Genomic DNA, 18,263 nt, shown 5'->3' on the forward strand with positions numbered 1-18,263 from the left:
CCACATGAAAGAGTTTGTGGAGGCTACAAGCTATAAGAAAGTGTCTGATTTTTACTTGACTTTCACTTAGACATACATTTCTTGCTTCCTCGAGTGTGCGTGTGTGTGTGTGGTGGTGAAGGTTGTGTGTGTATGTGTTCTGGTGAAGGTGTGTGTGTGTTGTGGTGAAGGGTGTGTGTGTGTGTGTGTGTGTGTTCTGGTGAAGGGTGTGTGTGTGTGTGTTCTGGGGAAGGTTGGTTCTAGCTGAGGACTCACTCGCCCTTTGGACTTGATATGTATGACATGGCTTTGCCAGCAGAGCGTTGAGTTCCTGCTCTCTGGCTATCAGTAAACCTCCTCTACCTCAGCGTCGTTATTTCTGTTAACAGCATTCAAGAGCATCCCTTTGGCAAGCTTTTGTGTTAACAGAAGAGCAGCACAAAAGTACTTTTTAAATCACAGAATTGCATCACCATCCTTAACGTTTGGTGTACTTAATTAGGACTGTGAGCTTCCGTGGCGTCTTAGACAGCAAAGAAGCTGCCTGCCATGGAGGAGACCTGGGTTTGATCCCTGGGCCGGGGGTCTGGTAATCCAAATGTGTGCTTTCTATGGATTTTTCTGTTGTATTTTACAAATAGATTTTTTAAATGAAGGTAATTTAAGTTGATATGTAAAGTATTTAAAAACAAGAGCTCTTGACTGAAATTTTGCTCTTAAATTCTCTAGCTTGTAATGTTCTGAATGTTGTGCTCAGCACTTGTAACTCAGTACATATGAGCTTTATTTTTTGATATGTAAATAAGGATGATAGTCCTTACCTCAGAGAGTTGTCACATGTTCACCAAGATAAAGTACGCAGAAGTGTTTTGTAAATTACAAAGGACTGACTTCAGTTTTGCTTTGGTGCATCCTTCTGGAACAGGGCAGAGAGGGTTGGAGCTGCCGTGAGAGCCCCTGCGGGGGGCGGCGGAGCGGGCTGCATGTGTGGCAGAGACCTGAGCCCAGGGCTGAGCCAGCTGAGTGCACTGATTCTGTGCCAAAGTGTAGTGGATCCGTTACTGTTGCTCCTGGGGTTAGTAGGGGGCCATCACTGGATCCCACAGGCTGTCCCTCACTCCTTTCTCACTCTCTGAGAACGGTGATCCCTGGACTAAATTATCAGCCACTCTCTGGGTGAATCATTTTGGTAAAGGCTGTCGGATTCTATCTGGGTCTTTTCTAGTGTAGCTACACATAGCATTCCTCTTAAGCCATTTTGTTTTCTATTAAGGTGTAAAGTTTAATTCAAACATGAGGAACTACTTTGCTATGACATTTTGTGGTAAATACTTTACTTTGGTTCTTTGATTCCCGATTAGCAGAAAGATCCCTATCTTAACTTTCATAATACATAATTGTGCATCGAATCTACCTTTTATCGGTGTGTCTGAGGCTTAAAACTTACCCCCTTAAAAATGGCGGCCCTTCTCTATGGGAACCGCTCGATCACTTAGCTGATACAGCCTGAGCATTTTGCAGATGGGAAACCTGATCTTTCTGATACTTCAGATGCCCCGTCCAGGAGGGTCAGGGACCAGAGCCCACAACCTGACTCCGAGGGTGCCTGGCTGCTGGTCTGGCTCTTCTGCCGTTCACCATGTTCTGAGCATTTCACTCATTTCAAAATATAAAGCAAGTAGGAAGAATATTTTTCTTTTCCCTTATGTTTACCTTTTTCATTGTGTTTATTTTTAGGAATGCTTCTTACCGCCAATGAAGCCCCCAAGATGGGCATCTATTACATTCCGGTAAGTGATACAAAAAGGAGTTACGGTAAAAATAGAACAAGGAAAGACACTGTATTTTTAAACTGGCTGTGTCGAGGGACTTTGGGCCTGCATGTGGCTGTATAAATTAGACACAGTGGCTCACTTGTCAAATCACTGTACTTCCTGGAGCCACTAAAGTAATGAATGCTTAACCATCCTTTTATGGGAAACTACTTAACATCCCATTAAAAATCATCAGTAGAAATTCATCTTTATTCTTCAGATTTACATTTGTTTTTTGTTTCAGAGTGTTTCAGAATCTTAAACTTCCAGCTATTAGTGATCAAGAGACCTAATCCTCTAAAAGAAAAGTCTAGGACTCTTTCGGTCATCGCATTGTCTTTTAAAAATGGGTTTTTGTGTATAAGAAACCGTCTTAGATTGCCATGATCCATGATGGCATGCAGTTTACTGTCTTGTCCCTTTTTTTTCCTCCTTCCTTAAAGCATTCTTCTATTACAAATGCCAGACACTTCCCTACCTATACCTAAGCAGAAAAGCCTGTACTGCAAAGTTGGCCTTAGATTCTGGTCAGCACACATCTCCTTTTCTGAGATTTGAGGAGAAGAGCATGGGGGATGTAGAAGATCGGATGTTTGGGGGGAATAAACTCTCTCTGATCATCGTTAGCCTCCAGTTATGAAAATTCTTCATATTTATGATCGTTCTTTTGAAATAGCTCAACCATGTGTATGTTCCCCCGGCTCCAAAAGAAGATATTCTGTTAATGTTGACTTTCTGTGGCTTCAGGAACCTGGTATGTTGTTGGAAGCACTTTGGGATGTTTCTTTTGGTTGATGGTGAGATGTAGGTCATTCAAACAGCAGCTTCTCCATTTTCCTAAATTGTCATTTGTTGCTTTTCTCCCTGGCCTCTCAGAGATACTGCTTCCGTTTTCCTGTTAGTTTATGTGTTTTTGTCTTCATTCGATCAGTAACTGTTTATTGATTGTATCAGCTGTGTCAGGCCCAGTGCTGTAGGTTGACAGAGTAACAGTGGATAGGGTACTACCCCTTTCTTTGAAGAGCTCATTATTAGGAAGTAAAACAAGAAAGTAGACAGTGTCCAGTCAGCGTGATGAACACTCTTAACTGAAGTAAGGAACCTGGAAATGGAAACTGGGGGGAAGTATGGCAGATACTTAGAGAAACCGTCCAGAGGAATTGATTTCCGAGGAGCGACTGGAAGGCTGGTTCTGTGTTCTAGATGAAGAGGGTGGGATGCAGAATGGGAGAAGGGTCTTAGAAGTAAAGGGAACATTGTCTGCCAAGATCCAGAAGAAGGTAATACACATGGCTGGGCATTTGCCCTTGAGGGACAGGGTAGCTCAGGCTGAAGGGGTGCTCTGCAGCCAGGGTACGATGGTCCTGTGGGCTGGGTGTGGTGGTGCAGGTGCAAGAGTGAGGGGATCAGACCTGCGTTTCTGAAGGATTGTTAACTTCTGGCTGCCACCAGGAGAATGGATTAGATCAGATCTAACCCAGAAGCAGCAAGAACAGGCTGTGGTGATCTGCAGGAGAGACATGGTCCCTGTGTTACCTTTGCCAGACGTCCCCTTTAGAAACTGGGGCTTGGGAGGTTCTGGGGTAGTTTCAGAGAAGTCTGATCTGGCAGGCAGTGATTCCAGGGGGTTATCCTCCTTGAATAGCCAGGCAGCATGTCCAGAGGCGTCCCCTGATAAAGACTTGTGTCTGTCACAAGAAGAGCCTTCCCTCAGTCCAGCGCTGAGTCTTCCTACAGTCTGGGCACGTCAGGAGAGGCAGACTAAACCAGCCCGCCCCTCCCTGAACTTATCCTGGGAGAGGTCTGTCTCCGTCTTCCTCTCAGGAAGGCTTTCTGTGTTTTGATCTTCAGCAGCTGCCTGCAAGTTCTTGATGTCTCGTGTCGAAGAGCCCTTCCTCGTGTAAGAAGTGTGTAGAACCCACCAGTGAGAAGTGAGATCGAGCACTGAGGTAGAGCGTGGAGCCCGGATCGGGAGTCCTCAGCTGGCGAGGAGCCTCTGACTGGGCGCCCCTCGGTGTGGAGCGGGGTGGGGCAGTTCTGTTTTTGCAGGAAGGCCACATCACCAGCTTGTGCAAAGATGGTGGCAGTAGGGGCAGAACTGGGACAGCTGGCAACAGTTGTAAGATAGGCTTGGTCATTGCTTGGATGTGGGGAGGAAGGGAGAGGAAAGAACCACAGGTGACAGCCGCTTTCTCCCTGGTGAGTGTGTGGACATGGAGGTGACCGCTGGAATCCAGGAGGAGAAAGGGGATGATAGACTTAGAACTGGAGGAGACCCCGGTTCCCTTCTGCTTGTCTGGATCCGTTTCTCAGGCTGGGTTTTTTTTTTTGTTCCAAGCACTGGGAGCTTCACACAAGAGGGGAGCCGTTGCTGCCCAGGTGGTGAGAAGCAGCCTTTTGTTTGTTTGTTTGTTTGTTTTTAGAAGCAGCCTTTTTGAACAGTGTTAGCTCATCTTAGAAGATCTTCTTAGTTTCAACTCTGTAGTTCAGATGTAGCCAAGCGAAGTCAAAAAGCCACCCAGAGACTGCTCCCAGGCAGCTGAGAGCATGTGGATGGTCAGCACAGAGTTGTTCTTGCTCAGCTGAGCGTTGTGTGGCAGCTTGTGCCTACGTGTTCCTCCCTAACCTATCTTTCTGCCCTGCTGCCTCGCAAACTGTGAGGGTTTATGGTACCACTTGTCTTTACTTGGAACCTGTTCTCTGTGACACTCCTTCAGAGCGAAAGAGCCCAGGGGTCTGAAAGCCTGCCATCTTTGCTAAGATTTTATCAAACTCACCAGGCTGACATTTTTCACAGAGATTTATTTGAGGCCTATAGAACCAGAGAAGTATGTGTTGAATATGCAATTCATGCCAAATATAGGCAGTTTGGACAATGATTTGTAGTAACATCTTATAAACCAGGTATGAAAACTCTTTTTTTCCCCCCCTTCTTTGAGTCTGTGCTGAAAATGAAGACAGCTTAATGTTCTTTCAGCTTGTTAATTTTTGCCTGTCTACCCTGTACCATCTTTCTTGAGTACCTGAAGTCTTTTTAGAGTAAATGCACTTTCTGATTTATATAGTCTCTGCCACTTACTTATCCCAATAGCTAGCTAGTCTTTTATGACCAAACGGGTTTTCTCCAGCTCTTTCCCCATTTTCTTAGTGTTCCCTTTTTCTGTCTCTGAGAGACCAGGATCTGTTCTTTTGTTTGTTTGTTTGCCTTTTAAATTCCAGGGCCTAATTCAGCTGCAGCTTTCAGGACTAATGCCAGAAACAGTTTTTCAACTTTGGGTTCCTCTGAAATATAATTTAATCGTCGGTTAGTTCTTCCTAATTAATACCTTTGGCAACTGCATGGACTCCAGAGGGAATCCAAGTCCCGTGGCACCCAGCCCAAACCTGCCAGGGTGCCGAGTACTGTTCCTGTTGGAAATGCTTCTGGGCTCCAAGGCCCCGTGGGTCAGTGAGCTCGGAGACCACACATGACGGACACGTGATGGCTGGCATGCTTGATAATGTGTATGGATGCGTAAGGGCTTCCCAGGTGGCGCTAGTGGTAAAGGACTCACCTGCCAGTGTAGGAGACGTAAGAGACACAGGCTCGATCCCTGGGTCGGGGAGATCCCCTGGAGGAAGACATGGCAACCCACTCCAGTATTCTTGACTGGAGAATCCCATGGACAGAGATGCCTGGAGGGCTACATCCATGGGGTCAAAAAGAGTTGGACCGACTGAAGCAACTTAGCGCACACACACACACATATGAATGTGTAAACTTGAGAAAAAGAATAATTACTTGTTTATTAGGAAGCTGTTTGAATTAGAAGAATAAAGTCAATTGATTGAGGATGTATGTTTTTTTTTTAAACACGTACATTTTTTAAATTTGGAAAGTACTCTTGGAACCAGAGTACCTGCACATAGGGCAGAGTTAAACACATAAAGAGTTATATTTACTCACACCAGTGCTTGTGTTTTTTTTAAGATATAAACTTATTTATAAACTGGAACGTATTCAGCATAATGCATGAAATGTACAGAACTCTTTGCAAAGAGAGATAACTATGTATTAAGAAGCATAAAATCTCAAGACCACTTATTTCACTTAGTTGTAACTCACAAGCACACATCCTCCCAGAGGCACTGATGCTTGGGATGGGAGTGCTCAGTCGCTTAGTCATGTCTGACTCTGTGTGACCCCATGGAATGCAGCCCGTCAGACTCCTCTGTCCATGGGATTCTCCAGGCAAGAAGGAGGATTCTTTACCCACTGAGCCACCAGGGAAGGCATTACTGCTTGGGATGTTTTGGCATGATTTTCCAGAATCTCAAGGGCATAGTTACATAGTGCTTCCTAGTTACTCCTTACCTTTACCTCTTAAGACGGTAACGTATTTTTACCAGCTGTCCGTTTGGCAAATACATTATTTTAGTTTAGCATTAGATTTGACAGTACCTTACCAAGTATTTTGTGTCTCCTTTTTATATAGATACTCTCTTCCTCGTTTTAAAGTTTGGGGCTAGGGACTTGGTCTTTTATTTTGTCTTATGATTGCAGCACACTTCTGGGGGCAAGATGGGAAAAGATTGGTCTCTCCCACTGTCTCTGGAAATGAGGCAGATGGCAGAGAGAACTTTGGCCGACAGAAGGTTCTGCTTTTCCTGCAGAGTCTATTGTGCAGACAGACGTGCTTTCTCCCATAAAATAGATCTCATCTGCAGATCACTTAGGCAGCATTTCACCCTGCTCAACCAGGCTGTGCCAGCTTCTGGAAGCCATGTTCTCCTGGTTGTCCTCCTGTCGCCTAGTTAGCCCTTCCAGTCAGTCTGCTTTCGTGGCTTTTCCTGCCCTCGTGGCCTGGTGATTGAGCCTCGGCTCTCTTCCTTTGGTGCTGGGGCTTAGTCCTTGTTTCTTTGTTCTCCCCTCAGGGAGCTTACCTGTCCCCCAGGCTCCGTAGGGACGCCTGTGTGCTACGGACTTCCAAACTTCTGTCTCCAGCCTTTCCTTCCCTGCAGAGCTGCAGAGTCACATACTCACCAGTCTGCTGGGCCGTGGAGGTGGAGACCTCTCCACTAGACATCCATTGGTGCCCTCTAGTTATGTGTCCACAGCAGAATTACTGGTCCCAGCTCCCCACCCGCCCCTCTTCTCACTTCGTTGCTTACTCAGTTCCTTGGCCCAGAGCACAGGCACAACCGTGTTTCTTCGCCCATCCTCTTCACATGTCCTCGTCCGGTCCATCCAAACTTCCCATCAACTCTTTTTCCAGTATTGGTTCAAATCCAGCCATTTTTCAGTATTTCTGCTTCTGCCACTCATCTGGGTTACCTTAATGGCCTCTTACCGGATCCTTCCTCTTACACTTTGTCTCACTTGCATTCTGTTTTTCATACAACAGCCAGGTTAATTTAAAATATAAAAATAGGACTTCCCTGGTGGTTGGATGGTGAAGACTCCACGCTTCCATTGCAGGGGGTGCAGGCTCCACACCTGGTCAGCGAATTTCACATGCAGCCTAACATGGCCAAGAATAGTGATGATAAAATATAAAAGCAACCAGTCAGAGTCTGTCCCTCTTCTCCTTGGCAGCTTCCAAGGGCTTATCATTTTGCTCAGCATAATGTCTTAGCTCCTGTCATTAACTTAGAATGCCCTACAGAATGGAAAAGGTGAAAACACCAGAGTCCCCGTTTTCTCTCACCCATCAGAGAGCAGATCTCTTGAAATCCATTTATCCTTTACAGAGATCGACAAGTGGTCAGAGTGAAAGACCAAATCCCTCGTCATCGCTGCCAGCAGCAGGGAATAACTTAGAGGTCGTAAATTAACCCCAAACACAGAATTAGTAGAGAGGAAAATTAAAGTTAGAAAAACAGAGTCCACGCAGCTCTCCTTTGGATTCATCTTGTGCCAACGGAACAAGCTGTGCTTGGCCGTTCTTCTTGGTGCTAAAGTCTCCCTGACACTTTCAGGTGAGTCCATTGTGTGTCTTGGGTCGAGACACCAAAAACTGTTTAAGAATAATTTTCAGAAAAAAGGGAAGTCATGACTTTAACATAGATCTCAAATAAACATGTTAAAAATTTTCATTTAATTTATTAAAGGAATCAGGTCCATGTCATCAAAGGTGAAGTCTAAAATAGCACAGATTTATGTGGAATAAGGTGATACTGAGTTGGGAATGTACAAATGAATAGATTGGCTTTTCCGAAGGTATGGAGGGTTATCTGTCCAAGACAGAATTCTTTCGCATGACTGTTAGCAATTAATCTTGCATTGCTGTCAGTTACTTACAGTTTACAGAGTTGTAAAATGTATCCCATGGAATCAGAATCAGGTAATCTTGAAAGGCATGCTCTTAGACCAGGAGTTTGGCAAATTAAACACCTAACTAAATGCCCACTGCCTTTTTTTTTCTTTTTTGGGGTAAATAAAGTTTTATTGGAACAATGCACCCGTTCATTTATTATGTGTTGTCTATAGCAGCTTTCTGACCAAAAAGATAGAGTTGAGTAGTTATGATAGAAAGACCCTGTGGTCTGCAAGCCCTAAAATCTTTAAGAAAAAGTTTGTGGACCCCCCCTACTCTTGATTACACATAACTTTCCATTGAAGCATAAAATCTTCCTTATATTTATTTACTTATTTATACATTTATATAAATAAAAACATGAATAAGTATGTAATAAATGTGTATTTTTCTTTATTATGATATAAAAACATGGACACAGAGATACTGTTTCTTTTTTTTCCCAGTTACATTCCCACCACCTAAAGCAGTGCCTTTTACGCTGTAGGCATTTGATTAATATATGCTGAAAAATTAGTAAAACATATATGAGATAATCAGATAACTGTAATTTGAAGAATCTTGGATAATGGTCATATGTTTTGACAGTGGCTGGTTTGCAGTGATTTTTAGCTGTTCTTATCCCAAATTTGAATTCAGCATCTGCCTTTTTCTGCTACCGTTAGTGAAATTAAAAGGTTAAGAACATGACTCTTGAGTACTAGACTAATTTTTATACAGCAGGATAAGGATCAGGTTTTTTTGCTCTGACAGTATGTTCTAATCAGCATGACCACAGAATCTTGGGGTCATGCAGCCCTTATGCATTTCTGAACTTCCCCGGTGGCTCAGATGGTAAAGCATCTGCCTACAATGCGGGAGACCTGGATTCAATCCCTGGGTCGCAAAGATCTCCTGGAGAAGGAAATGGCAACCCACTCCAGTACTCTTGCCTGGAAAATCCCATGGATGGAGGAACCTGGTAGGCTGCAGTCCATGGGGTTGCAAAGAGTCGGACATGACTGAGCAACTTCACTTTCACTTTCAATCATTATGTTTGTGAAGGCTGACAGATTTCTAAAAAAATTGCCTCGTCCAAAAGATGTATTACTGGTGCTGTTGTGAGATAAACTGTTTCCTAGAAAAATATAGAAGGAGAATATGAAACTAAGGACATTGAGCTTTTGTTGTACCTTTTTTGAAATGTGTGGGAACATTGGCTTTGCATCTAGGATAGGATGGGCTTATGCATTTTAATGGTTGGAAATGCATCATTTTTCTTCCTGTGCTTTTAGTTGGAGCTGCTGGAAGTGCTGTGCCTGCTGCTTTCTAAGATTTGGCTTCTAATCTGGACCATTGATCCAGTTCGATTCAAAGCCAAGACTGATGGCTCTTATGTTTACTAATCTGATACCAGAGATTCCCCAGATGTGAGATCTCTTTGACCCACTAGTATATGCTGAAATGGCCCTGAATATGCTAGTGTTCACATGGAATCCTAAAAGTGATGGATCATGTTTTCCTCTCAGATGCTCATTTAAGCAGAGAGATATTAGAGATAGTGACAGAAGTAGTTTTGTTAGAAATTCCTATTTTCTTCTTCTTTTTTTTAAATTTAGAAATTCCTATTTTCTAGTGCCAGTTGCAGCATATTTTCTTGGTTTAAGGAGGCAGTACCAGATGTATCTGGGGAACTTGCTAGCATCAGAGGACATACAAGACAGAGCATGAGCTGGACAGATAAATGCTGAAATGTTTTCCACAATAAAGTGTTTCTCCACAGGCTGCAAAGGAACAGGGGAAGCTTTTGAAGCACAGAACATTAGAGCAGGTTAGGAGCTTTGAGGTCATCTAGTCCAGCCTCTTAATTGGTAGCTGAGAAATCAAGTCATTTGTTCAAGGTCAGATGACAAGCTAGTTCCGGAGCTGGATTGTGAAGGCATTTCGTCATTCCGAGTTGGTTATGGAAGGAATTTTAAAATTCATCTGACCTGAGTTTGAATTCCTGGATTGCCACTTAAGAATTTGGTGACCTCGAACAGGTTACTTATCCTGACTGAGCCTCCATTTCTTGAGCTACAAAGGAATGATTTTGTGAGGCAGCTGTGTGCAGTAGACACTTAGTCATTTATCATGGTGCTTGCTGCCTGACAGACATTCAGCTGATTATTGCTGTTGTATGTTTTTGCATTGAGTAAAATTTGATGGGTCCAGTGGCAAAGAGTATTTATATTTAGTATTATATGAATGTGGGCTTTTATGTAGCTAGGAAGAACGTGATATTGAACAAAATAAAGATATACTGAAAAGGTTGTGACAGAATCACAGGTGTGAGTGAAGAAAATGACATAAGAAACATGATTTGATACTGTTCAGTCTGTTACAGGTCATGTAAACTAGAGGTTGAGAGAGCACTACTGAATGCCATTGGTTTTGCTGTTAGTTATTGAAACAGAAAGCAGTGATGAAATCTGGTTGCTTAAATTAAAAATCTGAGTTTTAAAACTGAAGTCCATTTCCCACATTCTGTTATCAAAAGCACACTATAGATAATGGCCAATAAAGACAAGTAGAAAACTCACTCTTCCATTAACCAAAGTGAAAGTCGTTCAGTTGTGTCCAGCTCTTTGCTACCCCATGACTATATAGTCCATGGAATTCTCCAGGCCAGAATGCTGGAGTGGGTAGCCTTTCCCTTCTTCAGGGGATCTTCCCAACCCAGGGATTGAACCCAGGTCTCCCACATTGCAGGCGGATTCTTTACCACCTGAGCCACAAGGGAAGCCCAAGAATACTGGCGTGGGTAGCCTATCCCTTCTCCAGTGGATCTTCCCGACCCAGGAATCAAACTGGGTCTCCTGCATCGCAGGTGGATTCTTTGCCAACTGAGCTGTCAGGGAAGGACAAACATATTTTAACATTTTGCTCTATTTTTTCCATTGTTTTTAATTGATATGATCTAATATCTTGCTTTTTTCTCACTTCCTGTTTTCCCATGTTATTATAAACTCTTAGAGATCACTGTTACGTGGTTGAGATGAGGCATGCGATTCGAAAGGGACTGCTTGAGTGTTTTCTTCAAAAGATATTTGTTCCCAGTACCTCTCATAGCATTGCCATACTGAGGATGATTCTGGTAATTTAAGATAAGAGTTTTTGGTGTGACAAGGCCCCTGGCTGCAGATTGCTCACTGTATCTGACGCTGGTTGACACCTGAGGCATACGTGCTCTTTTAGACTTACTGAAGGATTTTCAGGTTTGACTTTAATTGCTGCTGTGAAGGATTTTCAGGTTTGACTTTAATTGCTGCTGTTCTGTCTTCTGCTTAGTTGTGTCCAACTCTTTGCGACCCCATGGACTGTAGCCTGCCAGCCAAGAAGTCTAGAGTAGGTTGCGTTTCCTCCTCCAGGGAATCTTCCTGATCCGGGGATCAAAGCTGAGTCTCTTGGGTCTTCTCTATTGGCAGGCAGATTCTTCTGCACCGTATTGTTAATCTTAGCTGCTTGACTTTAGAACCTGGTCTCTATGTAAGAAGTTAAACCAATGAAATTACAGCTCAGAAGTATTAAATACAGTGGTCAGAGTAGAAGAAAGAGAAAAAAATTGTAAATATAATTAGCAAGTTCAGAATGAGTGAGATAGGGCTTTGCAATGGTATTTGTGAAAAAGGGATCGGGGGTTTTGTTCAGTTCTAAGTCAAAGGAATAAATTAAGCAGGATGTTGGCAGTGATTCCACATGTGAGTGGGGCTGGGGGAGGACAAGAGATAGAGTGAAGGGGTGATCTTGGGGTTTTTAATATGCTTGTTCTTTGAGAAATATTTCACAGGTCAAGGATTAGAGAAAGCTCAGAAAAAGAGTTCAGGAATTGTGCTATCAGGCACCATCTAGAGAAGGCATGTTTATAGGATTTAGGAAAAGAATAAGTTCATAAAAGAAAGGCACCCCATGGGAGGTAAAGAAAATGATCGCACTTTAGACTAAGGAAGAAAATTTTCATTATTGAATGTGTGGGGAGAGCTGTCAGAATACAGGAGGCAGTGGAAAAGGAAAGAGAAGACAAATATGAATGAAAACCTGATTCATTTTAAATTGAGTTCAACTCTTGAGTTCAGAGATGGGTATTTTTTAGATGTCTTGATTCATGATAATGTAGATGGAACATACATTTAATTTTGTTCTCTAAGAAAAGCATTTAAAAGATAAAGCCAAGCCCATAGGAAAGATCTGCGGGGGTAAGACATCTTATGTAAGGTGATAGACCTAACTTCATGGAGAAAAATATGTGAGGCACTTATAGGCAAAACAGCAGGTTAGTGGCAGTTAATTCCAAGCTCCATGTATTTTCATTACTTTTTCTAATTAACAGAAGAAGAGAGGGGTGAAAAGCAGAGTGAGCTTCTTTTCTAACTCACCCAACCTCACAGCAGATCTCTTGTAACTGAATTTTCTCGTATGCATGAAATTGCTTTATAAGGTGTTGTGTTCTATGTGTAATCTTTCAGTTATATGTTCAAAATTGTGAAATGGGAAGTAAGGCACGAGTGTCAGGTGGCTAATAAAGTATTCTGTCCTAATACAAACAAGTTGTTTGTGTCTTTACAAGGGGGAAATGTGGACTTCCTATTTTAATCTAAAGACTTCAGGCAGTAACAGTATCTTTGGCATTTTTCTCAACAAAGGAAATCCTCTCCATTTCCCATCACATTTTATTGGGTCACTAGAATAGCAGACGCACAGAGAGCATTAATGTGTAACACTCAGGAAGTAATTTTCTGAACATCCTGTCACATTTTCAAAAGTTAATTTCGGTTCCGGCGAGGTAAAAATGAACATAATTTCCATATGGAAATATTTGACGCATGTATGACATTAACTTTATTCTGTTAATATGTTTTTAGATGATACTTGTTTTTGCTAAAACAGTTGCACATCTGGCATGCCTGTTTGCTTGAAAGCTTCCTATTCAGATGCTGGTTTTTAGTTTTGAATCAAATATTGACCAAAGATCATGTCTTTCCAGCTCTGGTGATTCCTTCCGTCTTGGTGCTCACCAGTTTCATCTCTTTACCATTCTTGTTTCCGGCAAGAGAGAGATGGGAATCACTCCGGTACTCCAGGGGTCTGTTGGTATGGTCACCTAGGCAGTGGTGGTAGGAAGTAGTGTTTACAGCCAGTGGTCGGTTTTTAGTTCCTGAGTTTGCCTGATAGTCTGAATCCTCTGGCACTTTCTTTGACTGAGAGGCCCATTACCTACTGTGGAGTTGTTGTGTTTTGTTTTTTCTTTTTTAACCTTAAAAATAGAAGACAAGTTGTACAAATAGGTAAGAAATTTGGGCTACGTTCTTTTAAAAGGCCAGGCTAATACAGAAAACAAAAAGAAAGTTCTAGGACGTGGACTTTCTTTACTTTGATTTGGTGTCCTCTCAAATTCCAGGCAAGTTTTTCTTCCAGTGCACGCGTGCCCGGATGTCAGCATGCTCAGGGCATGGTTTTTGTGTGTTTTACTTTCTGCTGTATCCCTAGTGACTAGAACTGTGTCTGGTACTTTGTGGGCTCTCACTGAACACACGCTGATTTGAAGGAATGTGTATTTGACAGTTCATTTAAAACATTTTATTATGTAAATATTTCAAATATGCATAAGGGTAAATTAAAGATGGATAGCTGAGTGCTGAAAAATTGATCCTTTTGAACTATGGTGTTGGAGAAGGCTCTTGAGAGTCCCTTGGACTGCAAGGAGATCCAACAAGTCCATCCTAAAGGAGATCAGTCCTGGGTGTTCATGGCAAGGCCTGATGCTGAAACTGAAACTCCAATACTTTGGCCACCTGATGCAAAGAGTTGACTCATTGGAAAAGACCCTGACACTGGGAGGGATTGGGGGCAGGAGGAGAAGGGGACAACAGAGGATGAGATGGCTGGATGGCATCACCGACTCGATGGAAATGAGTTTGAGTGAGCTCCGGGAGTTGGTGATGGACAGGGAAGCCTGGCATGCTGTGATTCGTGGGGTTGCAAAGAGTTGGACACGACTGAGCAACTGAACTGAACTGAAAGATGGATACAGTGAGCCTCTGTCTATCCATCTCCTTGCTTCAGTGTCATCTGCTTTTCCCCCATGCCCTTTTGGGTGGTGATTGTGGGATTGACTTGTGTTATTAGTGGTTTAAATTGCTCTATTTGAAAACTGAAATTTGAAGATTGTTGCTGTTGCCGTTCAGTCACTCAGTCGTGTTTTTGCAACCCCATGGGCTGCAGCGTGCCAGGCTTCCCTGTCCTTCACTGTCTTCCGGAGTTTGCTCAAACTAATGTGTATTGAATCAGTGATGCCATCCAATCGTCTCATCCTCTGCCACCCTCTTCTCCTGCTTCAGTCTTTCCCAGCATCAGGGTCTTTTCCAGTGAGTAGGCTCTTTGCATCATGTGGCCAAAGTTACTAAATAGAGGGAATTCCCTGGTGGTCCAATGGTTAGGACTCCATGCTTTCACTGCCAAGGGCCCAGGTTCATTTCTTGGTTGGGGAGCCAAGATCCCATGACTTCCCTGCATTGCAGAGCAGATTCTTAACCACTGGACCACCAGGAAGTCCCTGTTCTGAATTTTGAAGGATGTGTAGAAATTAACCAGTGAAGAGGTAGAAAGAAAGGGAGAGCTTTCTGCACATGGGGATTGAAATTAGAGCTTCAGATCTGTTCAGTGCACTGGGAAGGAGCTTAGGTTTTCCAAGGGTAGGGAGGGGCAAGAGATAAGTAAAACTGGAGAGATAAAAGGCCTGTATCTAAACCTTTTGTACAGTGTTTTGGGTTTTGGTTTAAAGAGGAGTGGCATGCTTTTGATGGGTTTTATTCAAGGGTATGAGATCAGATATGGGGATAAGATTATTCTGCCTATAGGAAGGGGTGACTTTGAAGCAGGGGTTGTGCCTGTTAGTTGCTCAGTCGTGTCCAACTCTTTACGACCCCATGGACTACAGCCCTCCGGGCTCTTCTGCCCAGGGGATCTTCTTGACCCAGGGATCGAACCCGGATCTCCTGCATTGCAGGCAGATTCTTTACCGTCTGAGCCACTAGGGAAGCAGGACTTAGGATTGTAATTGATCAGCAAAAGTTCTGTGTGCTCCCTCTGAGATATTGGCAATGGGTGGTGAAGGAAGACACAGAAGAGACAGTAAGGAGGGAATATATCCTTAGGGCTTGGTGATCATTAGGTTGTTGTTCAGTCGCCAAGTCATGTCCGACTTTTTGCGGCCTCATGAACTGCAGCACGCTAGGCTTCCCTCTCTTTCACTGTCACCTGCAGTTTCCTCAGATTCATGTCCATTGAGTCGGGGATGCCATCCAGCCATCTCATCCTCAGTCGCCCCCTTCTTCTCCTGCCCTCAATCTTTCCCAGCATCAGGGTCTTTTCCAGTGAGTGAGTTCTTCGCATCAGGTGGCCAAAGTATTGGAACTTTAGCATCAGCATCAGTCTTTCCAGTGAATATTTAGGGTTGATTTCCTTTAGGATTGACTGGTTTGATGTCCTTGCAGTCCAAGGGACTCTGAAGAGTCTTCTCCAGCACCGCAGTTCAAAAGCATCCATTCTTACACACTCAGCCTTCTTTATGGTCTTAACTCTGACATCCGTTCATGGCTACTGGAAAAACCATAGCTTTAGGATTGACTGGTTGGATCTTCTTGCAGGTCAAGGGACTCTCAAGAGTCTTCTCCAGCACCACAATTTGAATGCATCAATTCTATGGCACTCAGCCTTCTTTATGGTCCAACAACATCCATACATGACTACTAGAAAAATCATAGCTTTGACTGTACGGAACTTTGTCAGCAAAGTGATATCTCTGCTTTCTAATACACTGTCTGGGCTTGTCATAGCTTTCCTTCCAAGGAGCAAGTGTCTTTTAATTTCATGGCTGCTGTCACTGTGCATGGTGATTTTAGAGTCCAAGAAAATAAAAATTGCCACTGTTTGCATTGTTTCCCCATCTATTAGCCATGAAATGATGGGACCGGATGCCACAATCTTAGTTTTTTGAATATAGAGTTTTAACCCAGCTTTTTCACTCTCCCCTTTCACCTTTGTCAAGAAGCCTCTTTTTAGTACCACTTTGCTTTCTGCCATTAGAGTGGTATCATCTACATTTCTGAAGTTGTTGATATTTCTCACAACAAAAGTTGTCAGTGAGTTAAGTTCTTGAATTTTCTGGAGAGAAAAAAAGAGTGTTTGTCTTTCGTAAAGGTCTCTTCTCAGTCAATATCACAAATACAGTAAGTTCACTAAGGGCCTCAATCCTGAATTATAGGCTGGACCCCTGCTTCTTCATGAAGATCATCTGAAACCATTGCTGTTTCAGTTTGATGTTGTGTGGCTTGTTGATCAGTTGGTAACTCTGTCTGTGTGCCTCTCTCCCTTTGGGAGCGTTGTTTTACTTTAGGAAAAATGCCCTATTAAAAAAAAAAAAATCAAACGTATAAACCGAAGAAGTCCTTCATAACTGCCACTCCCACTACTGTTGTTAACAAGATAGTGTACATTCTCTTTCCCTCCATGCCTACCCCACACACCCTGCCTACACACTAGCGTGTGATTTTGCAGAATTGGAATCTCATGATGCATACTGTTCTGAGAGAGATTTTTGTCATGTAATGGTATATCAATATTATTCTGATCAGATCAGATAAATATAAAGTAAACCCATTCTTTTTAATGGTTCCACAATATTTCATTATATAGGTATGTCATAATTTATTTGCCTAGTTTCCTGTTAATGGGTATTCACCACTCATTTCTTTGAGTTCTCTAAACCAGTGCTGTTCAGAACTTTCTCTGATGGAGACATTCCAAGATCTGCTCTGTCCAACTTGGCAGCAAATAGCCGTGTGTGATTATTGAGCATTTGAAATGTGCTCGGTGTGCCCAAGGAACTGAATTTTACATTTTATTCTGTCTTAGTTAAATAAGTCTAAGTAGCCACATGTAGCTGGTGGCTACTGTATTGGACAACACAGAGTCAAGTTAGATCATCAAGCCCTTTGCTTGGATCATGTTACTTGGACCTTCATAAATTATAGTTTAATGTTACTTTGATGTGTAACAGTCATATGAAGTTTCTTTTGTAAACCTGTTTTAAAGAAATACTGTCCAGTTAGAGTTCCTTAGAGAGAGATCTATGAAATGCTTCTCAAGTTTAGTTCCAAAAGAGAGCTTCTTCTCTTTCCAGACATATCAGTATGCTTTTTTTTATCAAGTAAATGGTGTCCCTCTACCTTATTATACATCACTTTTTGCCTTGGTTGCTATGGAGTCCGATTTTTGGAGTCCAGTTTTTGGTTCTGCTACAGGGGGTGATCTTTTCCCTTTCATCACTACCCCCCAGACGACATAGCTTTCCTGTCATTCTGAGTTTGAAGATGTCATTATGTGTATGCTTTTCCTTGTAAAGTGCTTCTCTTTTTGAAAATGATTAGATTTATGTCAAGTTTTTGAAATCTATCCCAAGACTTCACTAAAAAAAGATTAATACAATATACATACTACATCCTTCCCATCACCTTGTACATACACACACATACCGTATATCCTAGTAGGGCCATTATATTGTCTTGTGTAGGAATCCTGTTTATCATCATAGTGGGGAACACGCATATTTAAAATCTGAAATAGACTTTCCACCTGGGTTGTAGAAAATTACTTAAGTGCATTATGGTTGGTTACATTTTATTCAATTATGACTCGAACTTGGGTTCTTTAACCCTCTTTTGCTCTTATCAGTATAATGCTCTACTTTGGCTTTCTTTGGGAATATATGGAAAATCTTCTTTTGCTTGAATTTAAAGTGCATTCTTCAGGATTTCCTAGTTCCACATGGTACCTTGTAGATAAATATTAACTGCTAAATGGTGGGGCAAAATATTTTTTTGACTCCCCCCCCCCCCAAAATAGCAGTGTTGAGGAGTATAACCTTAATTTTAAAACATTTTACTCTTCCTATGTCTCTGCCAAGTTTCTTTAGGATACCCTTAGATTTTACATGGACTTTAGAATTAGAAGGCATCAGGATATGCTGAAAAATTTTTAATAAATTCCTTTGCCTGTAAGGAAGTAGGATAGAACCAGGAAACTGCTGATGTGGTAACCAGGATAGCACACTAAAGCCATCTGTGTAACTCCTGGCAGGAATAAAATGACAAAACAA

General features: G+C 42.5%; 1 protein-coding gene across 1 annotated transcript in view; it reads left to right on the forward strand.

Annotated features, from left to right (window-relative positions):
• Nucleotides 1–18,263, forward strand: part of NOL10 (nucleolar protein 10) — an 85,560-nt gene that overhangs the window by 28,454 nt on the left and 38,843 nt on the right. Inside the window, exon 13 of the mRNA XM_043469347.1 lies at nucleotides 1,717–1,769. Within this exon, the coding sequence (XP_043325282.1) occupies nucleotides 1,717–1,769 (53 nt within the window). The remainder of the gene's footprint in view (nucleotides 1–1,716; nucleotides 1,770–18,263) is intronic.

The sequence above is a fragment of the Cervus canadensis genome, chromosome 5, assembly GCF_019320065.1.
Source record: "Cervus canadensis isolate Bull #8, Minnesota chromosome 5, ASM1932006v1, whole genome shotgun sequence".
In the NCBI taxonomy this organism is placed as follows: Eukaryota; Metazoa; Chordata; class Mammalia; order Artiodactyla; family Cervidae; genus Cervus; species Cervus canadensis.